Genomic DNA, 24,386 nt, shown 5'->3' on the forward strand with positions numbered 1-24,386 from the left:
AGGAATGAGGCTAGTCCTGGAGATCTCGCTAAAGGTCTAAGATACAACTCTATTACAATAACTGAAAAATAAGAAGAAACTCTCAAGTGATCCGATCCGATCGTAATAAAGTATCCTAGGATATCAGCCTAAATGTAGGCCTATGTTGTAACTTATTTATTATGTTGTAATCCAGGCATCAAACATTAGCAATGGACTACCCTAACAAAACAAACTTGTTTGTAAAGAAAGATGAGTAAAGCATCCATAACTTTTCTGTAACGTTTCTCAGTAGCGTCTAGCCTACAGAAGTAAATGTGAACACAAGTCTTAGCCGCGAAGGTCTTAAATTGACGTTATTCACTATTTTTGCCAACATGTTTACAAATATTAACTGTAACGCTACAAATACTACCTTCGTTACATTTTCAGTTGTCGTTTGCAATCTACAAACAACGTACACAGTATCATGTAAACATATTGCCCTTTTCATATATTATGTACATCAACATTAGTTATTAGAAGACGAAAAGTCGCCATTTTGATTTTCATCGGGATAAATACAATCAAACAGAATGGAGGTAATAGAAACCGTCACGAATCCTATTCTTTCATTTGATTTAAGCCGTTTTTCCTCGTAAGGTTTGTCCAAACTCTGTTAAAAAAGGGATGTTTTTCATAAATGTTGGGGTGTAGAATAGGAATAACTGTTTGAGGCTGTCTGTTAATTATTGCCTCATTAACCGTCTCGACCCAAAATTATGCCACAAGTATATTTAAAAGTAAGTGGGCCAGACGTTTCGATCCTAGCAGGATCGTATTCAGAGGCTGAATGACAAGTAACATAAACAGAAGGGACAAATGTCGCACAGAATACAGACAGGTTAATGAGCAGGATCAACACAACAGAGATAGATGTGAGAGGATTAGTAGACAAGATATGGAGAGAAGAAGGAAACCAACAGGGGAAGAGGAGAGGTAGGAGATTAACTGTATAGGGACAACAAGAGGATTACGGTAAGAGGGTAGGAAATAATTTCTTTTTCACCTTTCCTTATGTTCCCCATGTGAATGTGATATATATGATGTGCAACGACCGTAAAGCGTTACAAAATATCACATGAAATAAAATGTTATAAGGCCATATCCGACCACTCCTCTGTCTAAAACACCTCTATCTATGAAATAGTGGGTGTTTGGAGGATAAAGGAGAGTTACTGTGAGTGCGTTTAACTATTGACAAGAACACTAAACGAAATCAAAGGAAAGTGACGAACAGTCCATATATTCTATTTAGGTCTACATGCCATTTAAGTTGCCTACTATTTGCAAAATGATATCAAATTGTGACGCGAACGCCAATCACATTCTTAATGTTGTCACGGTTAGTGGTTTTGTGCCAAGCGACAATTCTAAAGTCGAAGAAATAATAATGTAAACCAATTAACATACCGCAATCAATCTAAAACTTTCATATATCCATGTTTCTATACAGAAAATGTAAATCTGCAATCGACACAATGGTGAGACATGCATACTTAGGTGGCAGTCAATGTGACACTCATATGGAAAATCCAAATAATTCCTCATTGCATAGTTGAAAACTACATCTGGAAATCTTTTCCCTAAGTCAAGATATTGTTCCCTGAATGCAGTTCAATTTGGCTGGTAAAATCTTAGATCCTTCCCAGCAGTGGATCACTGTGGAAGTATGTGATGTCATAAAGGTAAATTTTCTTCAAAAGCTTTATATTCCATTATGTATTTTTGTTTATATATCCTGGAAATATCTGAAATATTTGCTTTGCTATCAATGTCCTCTGTAGTAAGGAATTAATCAATATGCAACTTGTTTGTAGCAATATTATATTCCTCTGTGAATAAGTAAGTAACTATAATACAGAAAAACTTATTATATACTAATATATATTTATATTATAAAACTATTTTCAATTGATTTCCGAGATGATATCATTCACCCTATTGTTGCCAGATCAACGTCCTTTCCCTTTATTTTCCTGACATTCATCTGAGGTTAAAAGCGGTTAAATTGGTTGAAAAACAACATTGTGAAGAACTCTTTCCTTATGAGTGCCTTGAAGTAAAATGGAAAGTGCTAAGATGGAAAATTGAGCTATATAATTGTTGGAGTAAATGTAATACAATTAATATGTGCTAAACACTAGGAGTTTTGTAATATTCTGGATGTCACTAAGGATGGGGTCCGCTGTGTCCATTATTTACGTTCGGGGGGATTTACCCTCAGAAGTAAACATGGTTGCACCCATGATGTGATAACAATATGTTATCATTTCATGATATTTATCGACATGTTCTTCTGTTTGAAGTACTGAACACGCATATGAATGTTGATCTGTAAATATTTAGGCAGCTGCTTTTAATGTAAAATAAACATGCGGGATATTATCAGGTTTACGGGATATATATAACAAAGCCCTGTGGGATATAATAAAGCCTGTGGGAAATAATAAAGCAAGGGTATATGATAAAGCAAGGGTATATCATAAACAGAGGGGAATATAATAAAGCATGGGGGATAAAATAAAGTCTTGGGGATATAAACTCGAAAGTGTGGAGAGCCTCTAATTGATGTAGAGTAACATTCGTCGAGTTTATGGCCGGTTCGTACAGTTAGTCTAATATATATATAGTGCAATATTTGTCAAGTTCATGGCCGGTTTGTACAGTTTAATCGTATATATAATGATATTCGTCGAATGGCCGGTTTGTACAGATTCATCATATCATCAGACAGTAGTCGACATCTGAAAAAAAAAAAATTCACCAGGATTAAGTATGATTAATACATTATCATCATAAAGTGAAACTAGAAAATATGGACATTGGCTGATATCGTATTTTTGCATTGACAAGTTCAAAATAAAAATGCATATGTAAAATAACAAATTATTCAACAAAATTACAGTAATTACAATATTAAACGTTATAAAATTACTTTTCTTCTCTGCTTCATGTCTTGGAGTTCTGTCAGGATTGCGGCAAAGATAGGCCTGGAGGAAGGATCTTCATGCCAACATAACTCCATAAGTTGGTAACTATTATGAAAAGTAACAAACGCTTTTGTATAAGTAGGCCTATGCTTCCTTTCGCTTTTACTTTAATTTACATAACATTTCTATGATTAATTTATTCTGAAACAAGTTCTTGATAAATTTACATCATAGTTATGATGAATATAAGTATTAAATAATGTATAAAGAGATAAGGGAGTGATGATAAATATAGATATAGTGATTATATACAAAGGATGATCTTTATAAGTAATTGTTCATCTGAGTACGATTCTAAAAACGGAAAGTTTAAATGCATCTAAGTTATAATTACATTGCTTTTTATTGTATTTTTATTGTGACATATACAATTTAAAAGTTACAATTCAGAGGAATTAAGGTTTTATCTCTGAATAACCAAACGTCGTCGACTTCACAACTATGAAAAGCATATGCCTTCTACTCACATAGCATCTGGGCAGGCGATTGGTTTTTCTCTGCTACCGATAAGTTGAACGTAACTCTTGGAAGCAGCATCTCCAGACATCTTAGACGCATCCAACCCTAAAGGTCGATAAAAGTACGAGACACCGCAGATATTCTACTTGTTTCTATCTTATTTCACTGAGGATAATTGTTTTTACAATAGTTCTTTTTTTATTTCAAATCATAACCTTCATCGAAAATTTGCACAATTTATGACTGATATTGCAACCAGAAAATTTACATGACAAAACAATACTTTTGTTTATTTTTGGACGGTTCCATACTCACAGTATGAATTTCTATGTATGAGCACATATAATCAAATAAAGATCGAATAAACAGAATGCTTTTAACCCACCATAGAAGAAAAGCTCCCAAAGGAGATTTCCAAATGCCCAGACATCTGTTCGAGTCGTATGGGACTCTCCCTTTACGATTTCAGGTGCGACTAGTTCATGAGCTATTGAATCCTGTAGTTAGAAATGATGTGTTATATTACAAGCATACTAGTACAATATTAAAACATTTCGACTGCTAGAGAGAAAGAGAAAGGTTATGAGGAAATGTAACACTGACGCTTTAACGAGTTGATGCCACTACTGCTTCTCAAACAAGATTTCAATTTTCCATATCATAATATCGTTTTGAACGTATTTTGGAACTCTTGTAACAATATGCAACGAAATGACCGATTGTGTTGGCGGTGGCTTATTTCATTAAGTCCCATTTGCTAGATGTACTGATCGCTTCTACAGTTTAAGCTCAGTGTAAAGTATTTATACTCCTACCGATTGAGAGCAGCCATATAACAAACATTCGTTTTCTCCTATAAGCCATCCGGAGGGATACACACACATTTCCATTAATTTAACATTTATGTTCCTACACGATAGATATAACTGGGGATATAACTAACACTTTTTTGTCTCCGTGTGCATACACCTTCTGTGATAAATCGCTTTGGTTTTGTGCTCATTTAACTAGTTTGATTCAAATGCCATTTCATGTCATTTACAAATTGTAAAAATGAGAAAGCAAACTTATTTTAAAACCTCAATGATCTAAACTTGTGAAATTTAAACCAAATTATGATAACTCGTACCTGATTGTATCCGTCTTTGATACCGCAAAGTTCCACAGGCGTGAAATCATAGAGCTTACAAACTCCTTTCTTGTCGACATGAACACTTTCACATCGGAGAGATGGATGGCAAAACTAAATTTAACAGAAAATTGGTATATTTAATTTATCAAATTCATGCACGGATTATCTTACCACATACCAAATCCAATGGAAGCTGGTCACTTCGCCCAACAACCATTTCGCCCAACTGCAATTTCGCCCAACCTTACCATTTCACCCAACCTTGCTGGTCATTTCGACCAACATTGATTAAATATTATACTTCAATATTGGTCAATGTAATACGGAAACGTTCAGGAATTGTTAACGTTACGGGGTACGAACCGAATATTAAGGAAACTTGAAGTCCTTTAGTTTGTATAACATTAGTAAGGAAACGTTCGGGAATTGAACTAGTGAAGTAGAAAAAGTGATGTTATTCCACACCGATTACCCTTTGTATAATAAAATCACTTCCATTGTATGCGTAACCGCCTAAAGTAGTGTAATCCTCCCATTATACCCGAAATAACTCAGACTCTGATCTTACGGACATCACTCTATTTACCTACCACGAAGTGATCTAACCGAAAGTAAATCAAATTGAACTAGTGAAATAGAAAAAGTGATATTATTCTGACTGAATATGAGTAAAGAAATGGTTGGTCGAAATGACCATGCTGGTTGGGCGAGATGACCATGCTGGTTGGGCGAAACGACCATGCTAGTTGAGCGAATGGCATTTGGGCGAAATGCTTGTTGGGCGAAGTGACCAGAAAGCAATCCAACAATCATCGGTTATTATTTTCCTTTAATTTTAGGAAATAGCAAAATTAATCTTCTGACGCTACTTAGGTCAGTATCAATACCAAGAATAGGACAATTGTTACTTCCATCTTTTTTCGATAAGAGAAGATTGATTAAATTGCTCAATTTGGATTGCCAAAAAAAGACCATAGCCTAGAATTTCATATTTTGCAGAGATTGAAGTTTGAACAATTCGCTTATTCTTCAAAAGAGCTTCGTCATGCATATTGCCTTTAATTGTTTCCACCATGACCATATCAATATCAACTAACGATAAAAAACTAGCACTTCATATTTCTCAACCGCAATGGTTAGACACAAATTGTGGATAATATTTTCCTTGTAAAGACTATATGATGTTACAGAAAATACAAACTACATACGCCCTGGTTTGAAAGGAATAACATCCCGTTGCAGATTTGTTCCGCATATTCACGGAGTATCTCGTTATGTGCAGTTATATCGGAAACGGATTCCCTCGTCTTTAGCAAATGCTGCTTAAGAGTTTTTCCTGTCATCTTTTCAAATAAGATGTAATTTAGCTCTAGGATAGGCGGAAAGGAGAAATGTTGTAGAAACAGAAACTTCAAGGAAGAATAACTGAAAATGCGGGAGTCCTTCATAAGATCATTTGTAAATTCCGATGATGAAGTCTCATACGGTCATGCTAAATTATTAATCATTCAAGTATTATCGGAGCACTGTCTCATCATTAGTATATGAATATATATATATATATATATATGTATATATATATATATAGGAATAACGGAAAAACTGTTAAACAACTATGCTGCATTTAGAGAAAGGCTGGATCTCGAGTGAGATACAATAATTGAATTAGGTAAGTGATTGGAAGTAAAACAGCCAATGTTTGTTTTTTTGCAGAGCTTTCGAGCAAAACTAGCTCTTCTTCAGTGCATGATCACCGAAAGTGACAAGGAGTAGCAGGAATTGAAACTGTATATATATATATATATATATATATATATATATATATATATATATATATATATATATATATATATATGTGTGTGTGTGTTTATATATGTGTGTGTATCTATTTAACATACACTGATTATAAATAAATCCGTCAGTCATAGTTAATTAGATTCCTTTTCTTTTATTTACGTATTGATTCCTGATAGTAAAGATATGTTATTGTCTTTATGAATAGTTGTATCAACTCACTGGAATTGCAGCACAATCCTAGTATATCTGCGATATTAGAATGTCGATCTAATGTCTTCACGATTCCAATCTCTTTCACAAAGTGACGTCTCTCCATTCTCGTGGCATATTCTGTAAACCAAATTAATATGATTTTAACTAAGTACGCTCTCTTATTTCTTTTAGCAAGGGTGCATGAGGATCATGCCTCCTGACATACCAGTCATCTGTCATAACTGAAATGTCTCCTGTTATCCTACCGAGTTTCCAGGGGGAGGAAGACTGCAAAGGAATTTAGTCAAGAAGAAATAGTAAAGCAGCAAAATTGAACCCAAATGAAAACCTTGTGCATTGTTCACACATAAAATTACACATAGCTGTAATTCATACATTGTTTTCCCCAATCTTTTCTGTCACAATGGCTTGTTTAGGTCTTTATTCCCTGTTAATTTTTCCCTGATAACAATGCTATTGTTGTTTTATTTCTTTACCTGACAAAACTTTAACTGTAACTTCCATCGACCCTTGTCTATAGTTTAAGGTTGCGGCACAGAAGAAAAACGATCCTCTTTGAGCTTGCTTGCTGTGGATTGTAAGATCGGAGATAAACGTCTCCTGTGGTGTGACTTTCTTCAAACTGTACGTCTGAATTGTAGTACTTTCATCTCCGTCGATGGAAGAACACTCGTCATCGTTAAGTCCAAAGTGTCTTGACAAACGGCTTCCTACATAAAACGGGAGAGGAAGAGGGGAGAAGAAAAAAAGGCTTCCTACATGAAAACAAACAAACCAATTTCTCTTTAAGTTTATCTAAATAAAAAAGAGGGAAGTTAATTGCTTTCGTTAAAACTTATATTTATTTCAAACTGGTTTATGATCGCGTCATAGCTTACGTCACCTCAACAACAAGAGAAGTGTGTGGATGTAAAATGATGTAGTTGTTTCTTGTTACACAGAAAGCTAAAACAGAAAACAATCAAACAAAGATTATTGTATGTATATCTTTAATATTAGTCTAATAATGTATGACAAATGTCCACATAGTATGTGACAGTTAAGTAAAAGCGTTAAGATCATTTACGTTTGATGCAACATCTAGCGATGAAGAAAATCTAACCATCATTTTTACCTTTTTTTAGTATTTATTGATGACAAAATTCTCCAAATATATGCAGGGACGATTTGAAAGATATCTGATATTCAATTCGTATCACAGGGGTTCAGTAGTTAGATTAGGTTTCTAAAAATGCGTATCCTTTACTGTACAAACAATATTGTAACTATTATATACATATTTTAAGTCGCTCAGTAATATTATATCAATAGACATGTACAATTATTCAGTCGTGTATGTGGAAAAACATTAACCCTTTAAAATCTGAATATGAAAACAAAACTGTTGTTGGAAGTTGTTCATCAGAACTATCTGTATGACATGGGCGTAGGTTTATCCATGACAAATTACTGCAACAAGGATATCATATTATAACAAGGAGTAGGTTGAATACCTATTTATTGCCCCCATAGTTGCCGTTAATCCACCTTTGTCTCGAGGCGATTCTGTCATTTAAACAAATAAAACATTTACACATGCGAGGGCGTGGTACAGAAATCAGAAAACTAACCCTTCTCTAGTGTTTCCAATCCAGCATGCAATCCATACAGTTTACTCAATTTCTCATTTAGGGACATGGCTTTATTACCGATGTTAGACATCAAGGTGACTTCCGTAAGGTCTGTTATCTCACTGTATGAAGAAAATTATGGTACAAAATATTTAAAAACAATGTGACCGTTGGGAAAGTTTTATCCAATTACAAAAGTGTCTTACGAAATGCTGAGAACCACTACCACCTACGCATACTCAATATCAAACACCGATCCTCGAAAACATAATACATAGTACTTTACTTTAACTTACGTTATTGCTCAATAAAATAGTTTGCATGAACCGTTAATTGTTACAAATGAGCTGTATTTTGTATCAAACATAGAGTTGTCAGGGCACTTAAATAGGTTATTCTTTTCATCACATTTCACACTGTCATCAATTCGGTTTATCGGGTTTCATTTCAGAACAATAGAAAAGAAAGTAACGTGTTTGTTGCATTCTTGTATGCTTAGTCGACAAATAGCTCCGGGTGTATTTCCACGTTACCGGGAAACGCCATTTGCTTATTATACATATCAAGCACTTTCAACAATTTAACAAACACAGGAGCATATATATTAACTGAAAAAATGTACATGTTAGGTTTTCACGAAAAAGTAGTGCAGGTAAGTACCAACAACGCATAGGGATGGTCGACGCACCAATTTTCCGATATGAGCCGCTAGGCTCGATGCGCTGAAGGTGTTTATTTTGCCCGAGCTCCTCAATGCGCAACTTCATTCACGATAACAATTTATGCTCAATCTTCCCAATCCTAAGCGATGGATATAAAAATGAGCTCATTATGTAGAAAAAGTTCACGCTTTTTCTAATTATTTTTTTTCTTCTAATAATTAGCTATTGAATGGAGAAAATACTCTTAAAGTATGCAGAAAAACATATCACCTGGCATTATCTGTAATACCATCGCGGGAAAAGAAGTCATCATCTCCTGTTTGTAATAAACAAATCGATACATTTATAACATAACTTTAAAGAGTTTGTGATATATAACATACTTGCACGCTACCACAATCGAAACTACCACTAAGAATGACATTTCTATGAACGACTGAGTTACGGAGGCTAAATTAAAAATTATGGTATATATTTGTTAACTTAAATGTTTGGTTTTAAATCAACCGAAAGTTCTTACTAGAGAATTCTGACGTGGAATGTACCCGTGTGGTGTAACCTGTGCCCATGGGTTCATATATTGCAGGAAGACTTCCTAGATGACTCTGTATTGCTGGACCGGAATTAACTGCTTGAAGAGTGTTCACACCAATGCTATTAATTGAAGAGAAATAATAAATAAAGTGTTTGGCTCAAAAACTCTCTCCACACAGTACATATAGCTTACATTATATACCTCCGAGTGGACGTATGATAGTACGTTATATCACTAATGTTCAGTTATACGGTTGATAGGTCATTTGGGTTACCAGTCATTTAATTGTGCTTCGTGGGTATCATGACATTATATTACACAAATATAGATATTAACAAAACTTTTAATTTTAAGGCTTTAGGAAATAATAAATACGCCCAACAACATGGATTTGTCTCAATTCAACATTTTGTCTATTCCCTAATGAGTTTTTTGTTTTAAGATATGTAATCTCATTCTATAAGAAAATATCTTACGTGTCCTCCGATTTGTTGAAATTGCCGCTGCCACGTGTACGCCCTGTGAGAAATAATGTGGCATTGTTAAATTTAAAACAAAACAATATGGTTTGTGTCTTACTAATGTATTTAAACCAAGGTTATCCTAAATTCGAAACGAATGACTGTACTAAACACACTAATTATAACAGAGATAAATAATCTGTCAATGACTTCGGGTGAGTTTCCTGAGAATTTAAAACAATGATGTTATAGTTATAGTTTCACCAGTGTCAAATCTTTCTACCCATCCCAAATTGATTGAGAAACCTGTTTGCAGTTATTATCTATCTCAAATGGATTTGTATGTTAAATGCTAGTCTGCATATCATAGTGGTCATAGCAGAGAGACTGCACCCTTTATGATCTGCAAAATAAGGTGATACCTTCCCTTGATAGTAGGCACGATGGCATTGTTATCATGTTTGATTTGTCGGCTGCTTTCGATACTATCGACCGCGACATCTTGTTGAATAGGCTGTGTTCTCGGTTTGGTATGGTACTTTAAATTGGGGTGTTCTCCAGTATTTCGGAGCTTCTACACGGTGTCAATGAATGATATAATCATGGTTTTGAGTACATACTGTATGCTGATGACACCCAGCTGTACGTCACATGTGATGGCGATCATGTTTTATTGAAGACAGTTGTGGACTGTGTCAACCGAACACATAGAGAACACAGTTACTAATGTAAATATTCCAGTTTTGTACCACAGTAAAAACTGGACCGTGCAATAATTCGGTAGCATGCGTATTAGGATTACATTAAGAACTGAGGATATGTGTAATTTGTTGGAATTACAAGTATCCTCAGTTTTTACTGTAAACTTAATAGCACATGCTACCGATTTATCATATTTGTCAGCACGATCCAGTATTTACTGTGTTACAAAACTTCAAGATTTATAGTAGTTACTGTAATCTCTGTGTGAATCGGCTGACCGTGTAGACGAAATCAGCAGTTGGATGCGCGAAAATATGCTTGCTTTGAACGATTGTAAGGCATACATTGTGGACTTCTCCAACAAGTTATCTGGCATCGGTCAGTTCTTAAATATAATTTTCATATTGGTGGCCTCAGTTTATCTTCCTCTGATGATAAACGAAACATGGATGCAATTATGGACTCAACTGGTACCATGTCGATTCATGTGTCAAACTTGCGTAGATCGACATCATTCGCTTTGTGGAAAATAGGAGAATTTAAGAACCTCCTTGATCAAGGCGCAACTTATAAATTTGTCCCGTGCTTTGGTCACTGCTCGGCTAGATTATTTATTACACATATAATTTACCAGTCTGTGTAGAGGAGCTGCTGAGTTGTCGTGTTGCAAGCCGTAACTTGCGCAAAAATGCAAACGGGGAAGTATACCTGACATAATCTCTCACTTGTAGTAATTTCTATGGTAGGCGACCTCTCTCGGTTTGTTACCAGAGCCTATGGAACAGTCTGCCACACGAACTTCGCTAGATTGATAAATTTAATTGTTTTAATTCTAAACTAAGGACTCACCTGTTCAGAGAATATTTCATCAATAACTGTTTGTAATTGGATACTATGCGATCTCTTTTAACTTTTCATAATTATTATATCTTATATTTATCTAATTGGTCTCTATGTATGTTTAAAATTTACTGCTTTTTATTTTCATGTATTGTTTGTTGCATTGTTTTTGTTGTTACTTGTTGCTTGTAAGACGCGTTGAGACATACATGTAATGCGTTTGACAAGAATATATTTACATTATATTACAATACATATATGTTACAGCAGACCATTCGCATGACGCAACTTCTTGTTCTCGCAACCAACAATCTAGGGCGTCGAACAACTAGAAGAATGCACAAATTGGTTGTAAGATGTACCTCCTCCAACCAGACCCCCCATCATACCACCGTAGCTAAATATGTTGCTAAGAAGCAAAATATTATTATTATCTATTTGTTAGCAATAATGTAGATATATTGTATTTTTATATTCATTTAATGTGTACGACTTTAGATGATTTTGAAACAGACTATTCGATTTATCTTATCTAAATTTTTTGTTCTTCTCCCAGGCCGATCAAATCAACTGCCTTGACAAACACGTACCTCGTAGAATGGCACAAAGAAGAACGATGACCCCGAACAAAATGGCGATTGCAACTACAATATAAAGTATAAATGATCGTTCTTTCTCTTCTGTTGTCAAGTATTCTGCAATAAAACACACAATAACAAATAAATAAAAGAGAATAACCATTCTCGTCAGTGGTAGTTCTATTAAAATGACTTATACATACAAGATCAAGTGTTGAGACGGTCGTTAGTGTAATACTATATATATATATATATATATATAGACAAACTGACGCAGAAAGACGATTCAAAATATTGAACGCATTTATATCACCGGGGTATTTGGTATTCAAACCATTTCAGTTGATACGTAGGCCTGAAATATATGTTCGTTCAACGCTCATGTTAATATTTACATGATTACGCCCCTGCTTGTATACGGGGTGTTCAAAAATACAACATAATCACTTGCAAATAGACGTTTTGGTACTAGAAGGTTAATTGGTTTGCACAAAACTACTATACAGTTGGTGCTATATAATACTACTACTGCTGATATATATTTGTTAACTGTCTCGCCAAAAAGCAATTTGCAAATGTGTCTGTCAGTTATTAACAAACAAACACGGGGACAGGAAACAGTAAATGTCGCAACTTAATATTGGGGTTAGTGTGCATTATCTGGGGAAGCAGAATTCTGCCACACAAAGTGCTTCCATCATTTGCCAAAAAAAAACTAATCTTAATTTAAAAAGTCTTTCGAAAATATTTCCGTACGTTTACAGAGACTTTAGTTGATTTCAAAGGGTTCGTTATTTCGACAATCTTTTCCTAATTTCGAAAGTTTTGTGGCAGCGATACGCAAGCAGGCTATCAATTTAGAACTCAAGAAAATTAATATTTTACCGTACCGTTTACGACGCAAACTTGGCAATATTGTGGGCACCTCTCTGTCGACGTACAGCAATTATATCCTACAAGAAATGCATCCTGTCTTGTTCCTAAGTCATACGAGATTCTAGTGTAATTCTCGCCTTTTATTACAGTTAGGAACTCTCGTTCTAGCTGATTTTCGTATTTGTAGAATCCTATTTCATTAACAGGAACCTCTCCACCAATCTCACATGCTAATCTTGCATTCGATCTGTTTCGTTCCACACTGCAGCTGTGCACAGGGTTCTCTTTACAATCTACGGTGAAGAAAAAATGATGAAATTCTCAGAAACGTGACCTTTGAATGAAGGATTAAATAAGGAAACAAATAAAAAGACTGTGTAGAAAACATGTAATGTTACAACGTGAAAACAAATAAATAGAAAGGAAAAGTACCAAATGTTATTCAACAACGTTCAGACAAAATGTTCCAGTTAGGATTAACAGTTATTTGGGTCAGTCACTTTCAATTATATCTGCTTTTCAAAAACATGATAGTAAAACTCTTTACCTATATCTTTGCCTTGGAGAACAAGGCTAATCTCTAGAAATTGAGGCAGGTTTAAATGTGTTACCATACTGGATACCTATCGATACATCTATCCTATCAGGCTATATCTCTTATATGCCTTATAGACCTGTAAGAACAAGGCTATTCTCCAGACATTGGGCCAGGTTTAGAAATGTTACTATAGTAGAAACATATCAACACATCTATCCTATCAGGATATATCTCTGCCTTAGAGACCTGTGAGAACAAGGCTAATCTCCAGATATTTAGCACGGTTTAGATATGTTAGTATACTGGATACCTATCAATACAGCTATCCCATAAGGCTATATCTCTGCCTTAGAGACCTGTAAGAACAAGGCTAATTTCTAGACAATGAGCCAGTTTTAGATATGCTACTATACTGGATGCATATAAATACATTTATCCACTAGACCATGGCTCAATCGGATTCTTTTACCATTTTTGTCGGCTCTAGAACCATATTTTTCGGAACCCTTCGTAGAGGAACTGTCAAAGGTTCAAAATTTCCTAAGGGGTTATCGGATACAAATCTGAGACCTAACAGTTTACTTCGAAGAAGCTGCTTGATAAACACCGATTCGACGATAAATGAAACAATGCAAGTTGAACTTTTAAGACAAGGCAACGCACAAACGGGTACCCCTGCCAACCACACGCATGTGGTTCAGAAGTAAATTATGGCACGCAAAGGAGACGTTCCCAGAAATAGAAGACAATAAAAAAAGGGAATTAAATTTGTTGCATAGGGTTTATGAAAGGTTCATTTGAATGTCTCCGGTGTGTTACAGAAACCTAAGTTGTGACAAAAGTGATGGTAATATTGAAAATTGTATACGTGTCAACAAGACAAACATAATTCAGACATGGTCAGTTTCATTTAAGTCTTGTTTGGAATATCTGGAAACTGCAATGCAACTTGTAATACAGAATCATAAAACCATTTGGAAACGTGAGAACCCTGAGCATTAATGAGTTCTGTTATTGCAGAATTAATTTGTTAATAGTTTTGGTTTAGTAAATTTTATGTACTTTATACTTTGACGTTTAGTTTTACATATTAGCCAGAGTTATATCGAACATGTTTCACTTTTGGTGATTTAAAATAGGTAAATATTAGACCCATGTCTACCGGAAAGTTTCTTAATTATTAAAAGGTATTTCAAAAGTTTTTTATTTGCTTTAAGGAGGAAGACATCGACCAAGTTAAAGTTATAAGTTTACGTACGTGATATATTAAGCAGCAGTTGTTGCACTGGATTTTGGTCGATCCCTCCGTTACAGGTAAGGACCATCCCATCAAAGCGTCTATCGGGATAAAATAGTAGAATGCTGCGAACGATGAAATCGCCTCGTTCAGAAATATAGTCATCTTGAGTTGCGTTTTGTGTTATATCTAAACGCCCAATAATCCAACGGATGTGGTGTATTTCGTTCCTCTGTTTTACTTTGCACGTAATATTAACTGGAATGTTCTCGAACAATACTGTTGATCTATCAAAAATGATGCCAATTTCTGTGATAAAAGAAGTAAATGAAAAAAACGTATTTCTAAATCAATCAAAACATAACTTTCGAAGACAAAAGTTGTTCTGACACTAACTTTTACATATAGTGGGGACTGTTGTAATTGATTTAGCGCTATGATGCCATGTACTGGTATGGAATATAGTTTAGTAATTATGTGAGATCCTTCTGTAAGTCTCTCATTGATATCCCGGAGAACAGTCCGTAGTGTTCGGAAGTCGAAAAGTTGTATTTACATAACCTAAATTTAAACCTTTCATAAATATCAGATTTTGAGCTATATGTATATATGGCATATATGTATCAGTGGAACATCCTTGCAAATCTTCACTTTTTTTCACTTGCAATTGAATCATTTTAAGCAATTCACTAATTGCAAGTATTAGCGGTGCGTTATTTTCTCCGGTGGTTGCTACCGAAGGTGAATCTATAGTTTGACACTTCAGTAAGCACGTGTCATTCTTTCTAATTGCTTTTCACTATACCTGTATAAGACATAATCAAGGGTGATTTAGGGTTGTTATCCACATTTCCTTTCAACTACACAAACATATCAAATAATAATTATCATATCTTCGTGTGTATAGACCAAATGATAGACCTTATTGATAGCCTTAAAATGCTCCATTCACGTTACAAATTACTTCTTTTCTGGGGAAGGCGCCAATAACTACATAGCCATAGTCTTCTTTTCTTAATCTTGCATCCGTCCCTTGCTGCGTCGACACATTTCAGAACATTCGAAGAAACTTCATCATACTGAGAGAGTGATATTAATTGCTCATTTTGCTGTACAATGAAGTGAAATATTTAGTGTGTTCGTTCTATTCACCTGCATAGTGTGAATACGACTTTGGCAATTGAAAACCTTCCAAAGCAAGTGCTACCATTGTTCAGGCATGTTGTGTAAGTTGTTCGAGTAAAAAGTTAGCGAAGGGGTGTTAGTTCTCATCGGTTGTGCATCATGTCAACTTTTTGCTGATGAAGTGTCAGATGTATGTTTTTGTTATTTCATTGTTTTCGTTGGTTTTATCTCCTAATCTGAATGGTCAATTCTGAAAATATTGTGATATATTGTGCTATTATGATATTAACGAGATGACGATTACGAGATTATATTACGAGATGATATTCACGACATGATATTTACGAGATGATATTTACGTGAGGATATAGACGAGATGAGATGCCATTGGAGGCATCGATGTCTCAGTTTTGGTCACCTGGTTCGGTCTCATATGAGATACCAATATTCGAAATACCAACGGTTTTATCAAAAATGTGATCGACCAAAATGTCCATGGTTTACTGTGGTGTTTAACAACCTATAGCAGAATACTTCAGCAGTTAATTGTCCCACGTTTAGTCTCGATGGTATAGTTATAGTGTGGACCTTTGCCAGGACATACGTGAGTTAGTGGGAATGGCGTATTACGGAGATAACGCGATGCAAGTTATCGTAGCGTTAACTCCTTATGTACAAATTGCCACGTCATATCATTGTTCCTTGTGGAAAATATTTACACATTGTAATTACTTAAAATCTGTTCATTTTTGTCAATAGGGACCCAAGTATTGACAGATAGGTATTGAAATGAGGTTTTAATTTTTATATATTTTTTTATAATTGAGCTAATTAGATATGTAAATATGCAAATGAGGTTATGATACATACACTGTACTTTCTTTTGCCCATTTGAAATTATTTTGATGAAATCTGCTGGACTTTTGATAGTTTGATAAGTTCAAGACATGTTATTTTATAAGTAAAATATAATTTGATGTTTGAATGTGAGAAATATGACTGATTTTTCCCTCCCCCTCCCCTCCCTCCAAACTACTTGACCTACATGTATTATGTAATACAATGGTAGTCAAGCGTAACGATGAGTCATATAGGCCTATTGCGCGACTACAGTACATGTATACACAATACATACAGTGTGGCTTACCACAGAGCCTTGTAGAGTAGTTTCTTGTGATTCAGTCAAATCATTTTATCACATGGTTACTTTCTTCTTTGTATTGTTGTTCTATTAAGGTAGCATACGCCCATCAAAAGCCCCATTGACTTACATACTAACTCACAAAAGTAATGTGGTCTCTCAGTCTAGATAGAAGTTTTCACTTGCTAAACGCTACCCATCACCGGATAGCTGACAAGTTGGCCTTTCATGGCACTATCAATTTTTTTGTATCATGGCGATGTAGATTTTTTGCTATCCGAGCCGGAAGTTTTCGTCACTTGAAACAAATCTCTTCACTCAGTGGTAAACAATTTTCCTACGCTGCTCCTGGCATGCCTAAATGGGTCTAAAATTGCCTCAATTGACCCAATGTTCTCACCACATGTACTTCCATTTATGCTCTTCAACATGAAAGCTACAGGAAAAGAAAATTAGATCATGATTGATAACAGGTCAAAAAAGATTTTCTCCTGCTGCTTTTTGGCACTTTTCCTGAAGGAGAACAATCGAGCGGATGGATATTGACTCTAATAGGAGTATGCCACCTAAAACAATACAGTTTATTTATTCAGAGTTTACCACGACTCACTGTATTGTTTGATTGATTATCGTTGTTATTACCTCACGTTATATTGTTGTGTATGTATTAGGTTTCACGAATGGCTTGGTTGAGGGATTGTTCCATGTAATGTTGATGTGACCGTTCTATTGGAATTATTCTTGAAGTCGAGAGGAGACCCAAGTGGTATTAAGTCAAGGTAGTCTATATTATTTCCAGGACGCATGCAGTGGTGTTTTAGGAGATAAACATTTATTTGCTTGAATTTTGTTGATACGTTGGCTGAATGATAAACTGTAATATATAATGATTAAAAGAGAGAATTGCCCTTGTTATAATGGTTGGCTGCATTTTTACTATCGTTATGTAAACCGTCGTGCATTACGATAGTTTAACTGTAGCTTACTTTCATTTTGATTGGATTTTATTGTGTTTGAGTCTGTCGTCTCTGAAATGCCTGTCGGTATATCACCGCTTCAGTTGGAATAATATATATATACATATATATATATATATATATATATATATATATATATATATATATATATATATATATATATATATATATATATATAAATGAAAATCGTAATGAGTTGTAAAATCAAGAACAGTGAAAACACTTCCAGCCTCCATATCTATATATTAATATCAAACAAAGAAATTCAAACAGCTTTAACTTATTTGTCCCAGGATGTATAATAATATGCCGATATATATATACTGCCAATGACATACATTTATGTAACATGGTGAATTTGCATTAGGCAGGGATGTTAACAATAATTAAACAAATTACCTTCTAGATACAAGGGTATTTCCTTCTCGTCTGAGCCAAGTCTGTTAGATGCAATGCATTTGTAGCGGCCTATGTCTCCGAACAGGACATCATTGATTAATATTGACATTTCTGCAGCAGTTTCGTTCAGGAGCCTTCCCGGTGTAGCTCTGGTCACCGCTAACCAAGACTGGTCATCATCTCGGTGCTTTGACCAGTAAATTCTTGGTAAAGGAAAGCCAGATGCTTGGCAAACTAAAGTTACATTGCCATTTATCTCAGTAACGTTTGTTGGAGTTGCATAGAGAGATGTGATCGTAGCTGGATCTTTAACGATATAAACGTAATTAGATTTATTACAATCTACGTCATGACGTTCGCAGATCTACTATCCTGGAGGACGATACGTCGCATATTATCTTAAAATGTGATACTTCGTAAAATGCTCAATGGGTTAGAAAGAGACCAAGCTGGAGAGACCCCGATAGTATTCGTGCTTTAATTGTATCGCAGGAAACAGACCATGGGCTGGACCGGGGATGGATTTGAGTAGACATAGCAACCGACACAGTGAACCAACCGCTGGCGAAGGGATCCTAAAACAAGAGGTGTATTTGACGTACCTTATGAAGTTAGCAATCTTCGTGAAACAAGAGTAAATCAGTGCCCTGACCACGAACGTACGTAAATCATACTGTACACTGTCAATGCGATTAGTAACCGTGACGTACCTCGATATTATCAACTTACCAAACAAATAAACCATGCAGGGTTTGCGGTGGAATGAAAGTAAATAAGCTATATAGGAAAGTACCAGGTTAAGTCAGAACAATCATAAAATGAGGCAACAATTTTGTCTCACTGCTTTGATACTTGTATATATTTACCATTCTGGGCCTAGCAGTCCTTACTAATTGCTTGAGCGGTTTCCATAGGAATGCGGGATACGTGTGATTGAAATAAAGTTTAAAATTGTGCAGTTCTACGATCGCTGTATGTATACTTTCAAAACGGAAAAATATTTCTCAGAAAAAAAGGTTTAAAGGTATAAAACAAGTCTCAATAGTAAAATAGCGTATAATTTTTGATCGGCGCCTAAATGATGACATCATTTAGCGTATACATTTAGCGTATACTAAATGCAGCTCTTACTAGCGAATCTATTTATGATTGCATAGGTCTTGTTACTTTACCGTTATTGTTTTGCTGGTTGAATATGTACATTACATTATTGCTAGTTTAGTAAACCTGCAACAATTAAGAACTCCCAAACCAGACAAGAGCACGTTCGTTTCATTTGGAAGAGAGCATAGTTTTATGACAATACAGATACTTGGATAAGTCTAAACACCACGACATCCAACTACTAATACTTGAACGTCAATGTGTTTCCTTACTTAATGCGTTTCTGGTTTGCATTGATATAGATATGATTTGCCAATTCAACGAGCTGTTTTTAAATCAGACCATTGTGACCTAACAGCAGCTTTGTTTTCATTTGGCAACACTATCACCATCAACTTGAAACATTGAAAGGAAAGTGAAAGTTATAATCTCCTAGTGGTTCAATAACAACTAAATTTCACAAAACAGAACTTCCTGAAAACTAATTCTCAAGTCAAAATATCACCAACATGCAGCAATAGTTTTGAGAGCTATTTGGACTTAATTAATTAGATAAAGATGGTGGTTAATTAAACATTGCCACTGGTCAAATTATATTAACACATGTTTTCAGACTCGTGTGCTTTTTCCCATTACCTCACTATTTAGCTGTATATATAACCCTAATTTCCATATGTTATACTTACACGTTACTTCCAGAATGATTGAAGCAGACCTTCTTTCTTCATTGAGTATCTCGCAAGTAAGTTCTTTGGAAAAATAACTTCTTACAGGATGGAAAATTAAAGTTGAAGAAAATACTCCATCTGTTCGACGCCGAGTAGAGTTAGTGGATATGTCATTATCATCCAATTTCCAAAGAAAAGAAGGCTGCAAATCTGCAGTGCCATTCAGCATACACATCACATCAGATGGTGTTCCCTCAGTTAAAGTATCTGGTATTTTTAATATTGGTTTCCCTTTACAAAACGGAAGATAATTTTGTTTGGACAAATCGATAGTTAAGTATTGATAAATATCCAGCTAATGTTCCATACCTAACCATTGTGTTATAAAAGCATTAAAATAATAACAGCTGTCGAACAATGGAGACGTTTGTATTAATAAGTTTCTTTATAACCAATTTTATATGGCATACACGTCTGTAAGTTTCATCATTTCTTTGATGCGCATAAAACATGTTGTAATTATTGTTCAATATCAAGTTAACGTAATTCATTTTTGTAATTGTTGTTTGTTTAATTCTCTGCTTCAAACGCTCTGATCAAGGTACCACAAATCATACTTGCATAATTTCTTTTCAAATACTTCAGTCTGGAAAATTAAACATATGGTTACGTTTGGATGTTTAATCTACAATACCTCTTTATGTATCTTGTCACCATAGCCTAACCATTTTTGTAGTAAAGTTTAATAACAATGCCCGGCATAATTCGTGTATAAGGAAAGCGTTATTGTTGAAATTAAATACGTTGTTAAAACAAAATAATGAAAGCAATAGGCTGGCTTAATTTCTTTTACGTTTACCACTCACTTTTAATATTCAAATATAGAGATATATTCTGCTGTCTTGCTTCACACGTTATGATCGCTCCATCAACACTTGTATCTGCCCTGGAAATTATCAGAACACTTTCTTCGAGGTTAAGCTCAAATTTGGTCAGATTTACTCGGTAAAGATTCTGAGACGAGATCAAATCATCAACTGTCCAAATGATGAGCCGACTGCTTCGTATTCCACCAATAACGCTGCAGGTAAGTACCAACATCTCATTCTCAACTACAGATACAGTGCCATGAGTTAGGTAAGTCACTCTGTTAACTTCGTCCGTTATCGTAAACTCCTGTACTGATGCTGTTAGATTTTATTGTTACGAAGTAGAAAAGAAATTTAAATGATTAGTTCTTTACCCTCCTGTACTAATAATATTGGATTTTAAATGTTACCAAGTAGAACAGATATTAAAATTATTTGTTGTTCTTTACCCTCCTGTACTGATGCAATTAGATTTTAAATGTTACCAAGTAGAAAAAAAAATAGATACTGTATTGTAGTATTATCATTTTTTGTAAGGTCAAATTTGAAAAGCTTAGTCTTCAACGTTGAACTGCATAATTAGCTTTGGCCTAATCTGCGCAGTAGAGTCAATCGAGGAACGGAAGCAGCGGACGTTAAGAGCGTAAACCGAAGATCAAAGTTGCGAGGCTTGGACTTAGCGTACGAATTGCCAGGAACGCTAAGATGTTACAAGACCAAACAGATGATTAGGAAGCTGTGTGTTCTCTTGCCGCGGACGGATCTAAGGAAATGCCATATATATCTACCTATAGTTAGACCGTTGCAGTACTGGGGGTACTGCCTTACATTCTAACAATAACTTGATGGTTTGGGATGTTATTATTGTACTCTTGTAAGTCATCTTAGTCAGAACAATGTGAACCACTATCCTGTTCAGTGCTGACCCGTCCTGTGAGAAATGTTCGGGAGAAAATATCGGAATCAATCATTGAAAATCCATGTCAATTCTGAAGACCGTTTTACGAGTTGTTTGTACTTATATTAGCAACAGAGCGTGGAAAAGTGATATCAAAATTGGTATTGATCAGATGTTATTAATTAATGTTAGAGTACATGTTGATTGGTATTGTCAATCCTTTCTCTACATTTAATAGATGATATATGTTTACCTGCTTTATGGCATGTTGAAGGCCATTAGGTAATACGTCATATGCTGTCATATGGTGGATGGATTTAGCCTGATTTGACCACGATGGTATACAGTGAAGACAACAACGGATGATGTACAACACGTCTAGTCTAGATATATGGAATTGTGGGATCTCAGGTATAGTTTGAGCCTAATTTCAACACACTTTTAAGTGTATAGATACGTATAACTAAGTCAGTGTGTGTGTGTGATTCGCATCAAGACAACTTCGTGACCAAATATTGTACTACGAGACAGACCGAACTGTATATTTCTGAAGTTTGTTATTGTTGCTATTGTTGTGATGAAAATATGTTACTATGTACGATGTCTAGATCCGAGCATGGAATCGTCGGCTCCATATCCTTACACAAATCTTGCAATGGTTCATATATTCAGTATAACATAAAGGTGTCTGTTTTGTTTGTTACATTTTTCAAACAGTAATTTATTGCATTGGACTTGACAAATACCGCACTGCCCTTACAAGTATTATGTCATGTGCTCTTATATGAATAAATCATTGCATTGTATATAGGTTGTAAATATGTTCTGTGTCAATATATCTTTAGCTGTGATCAGGTTGTAAGAAACATTACTCGGTCTGTTTGCAACAACTCATAAATGAAAAACATGACAGAAGCTCAGGATGACAACACTAACTCATTCTATCTCATTTAACACACCAAATAGCCTCTTGTGTTGTATCTTCTTTATTCAATATCAAAATACCAAATATGCGGTTATTCCGTAACACGGAATATCTGAACGTATTTTTATTCATAATAGCCTCAAAAAATTTAAAGAAAGGAGAGAGTTTGTTAATTCTAACGAAAATTAGAACATGAAAATATGTGATATCACCCAAATTTCCATATTTTACAACAGATAATACTTAATAGGAACGTTAAAAATATATTCCGGTAATAAATATTTGAAAGACATAATCACCGTATTCCTTTCCAGAATAAACTGATTAGTATAATGACGATGTTTAAATACACTGTTTCTGGCGGTTAGGTTTTGGAGGGCAGATTCAATTACATGGAAATGTTCTGAGATTTACCTTGATGAATAGACGGATTTTTAAAGTTATTTATACCATTTTCTTATTATGAGTCATGCTTTCTAAGACTCCGTTTTTCAATATTTCGTAATTTTTTTAGAAATTCTTGATGTGTTGGTAGAGTTTAGATACTTTTAAGTAAACCTTGAAAGATGGAAAAACGAAGTATAACATTATTTAATAAGTACATGGACTATTTCCTTCGTACATTTTTTATCCTAATGAAAAAAATAATAGGATTGCTACTTACATATCACTGTGAGATCGTACACAGGATCCTGTTGTACTTTATTTAACAAACAGATATATCGACCATTGTCCGAAGCTACAGCGTCTGTAATAGTAAAAGTCGTTATTCCGCCGGATGAATCAAACAATATAGAAGGTGTTCTAGAATTATTCTCTGTAGTTCCAGATCTTCTGACAAAAACAGGCCTCTCATTGTGCCACAGTTCTACTACTCCAAAGTTAATATAGCTTAAACTAAAGTTAAGATGAACGAAACCGCCTCCAGCAATAGATATTTCAGAAGACGCTGCAACGAAAATAACAATATGATTCGTTAAGCAATACTGTAAAAACAGCAATAATAGTACAAAACGAATTCACCCCTATCGACCATCCGTACCATAATTCATTATTCATGCGATCTGAATATTTCAAGCTTGCATCTTCATCGTTCTTGCTGCAGAAATTAGGTTTATTCTTTACAAGAAAAGAAGCCACACAACTTTTTTCTACCGTTGCTGCAGACAGGTAGGTTAAAACTTGTTCACATAGAGCTGACTTTTCATTTTGAAACGGTTTTTTACTGAAGTTACAATCTAAGTATCAAACACTTAAAGCAAGAACCTTAGTTTCATTAGTATTTCAAAAACCTTAATGTAAGTGTGATAGTACTTAAATTGCTTACCACAACAAGGAGTAATCAGATAATTTACATTCAACGTACTGAATGCAAACATGGTGAACAGAAGCAGTTTGAACGATCCTTTCGCATTCTGCAGGGCAGCCATTGCTAACCTTCGCCACAAACAGTGTAGTGTGTTAACAGAATAGAATCTCTGTTTTATTATACGCTGTAAGGTAAAGTACCAAACTGAAAGCAAGATAGGGACTTATGAAAAGGAAACGAAATCAAAACTACAGTTCTTGGTCGTTTGGAAAATACACAAACACATCCGCTAAATATAGAATGCAACGTTTATGGGTAAT

The 24,386-nt window shown here is 34.9% G+C and overlaps 1 protein-coding gene across 1 annotated transcript; it reads right to left on the minus strand.

Annotated features, from left to right (window-relative positions):
* Positions 1-1,253: 1,253 nt before the first annotated feature.
* Positions 1,254-24,243, minus strand: LOC139976783 (uncharacterized). The gene is made up of 20 exons (XM_071985550.1): positions 24,085-24,243; positions 23,422-23,706; positions 20,932-21,252; positions 20,084-20,356; positions 18,294-18,599; positions 14,673-14,960; positions 12,891-13,169; positions 12,013-12,117; positions 9,896-9,938; positions 9,405-9,538; positions 9,155-9,200; positions 8,223-8,344; positions 7,089-7,322; positions 6,619-6,729; positions 5,811-5,971; positions 4,600-4,713; positions 3,856-3,967; positions 3,479-3,575; positions 2,957-3,056; positions 1,254-2,765 (listed from the first exon to the last, which is right to left on the minus strand). Exons 1-20 carry the CDS (start codon positions 24,185-24,187, stop codon positions 2,748-2,750), a joined length of 3,252 nt encoding a protein of 1,083 aa, XP_071841651.1. The 5' UTR covers positions 24,188-24,243; the 3' UTR covers positions 1,254-2,747.
* Positions 24,244-24,386: the final 143 nt, after the last annotated feature.

Source organism: Apostichopus japonicus, chromosome 12, assembly GCF_037975245.1.
Source record: "Apostichopus japonicus isolate 1M-3 chromosome 12, ASM3797524v1, whole genome shotgun sequence".
NCBI lineage: Eukaryota > Metazoa > Echinodermata > Holothuroidea > Aspidochirotida > Stichopodidae > Apostichopus > Apostichopus japonicus.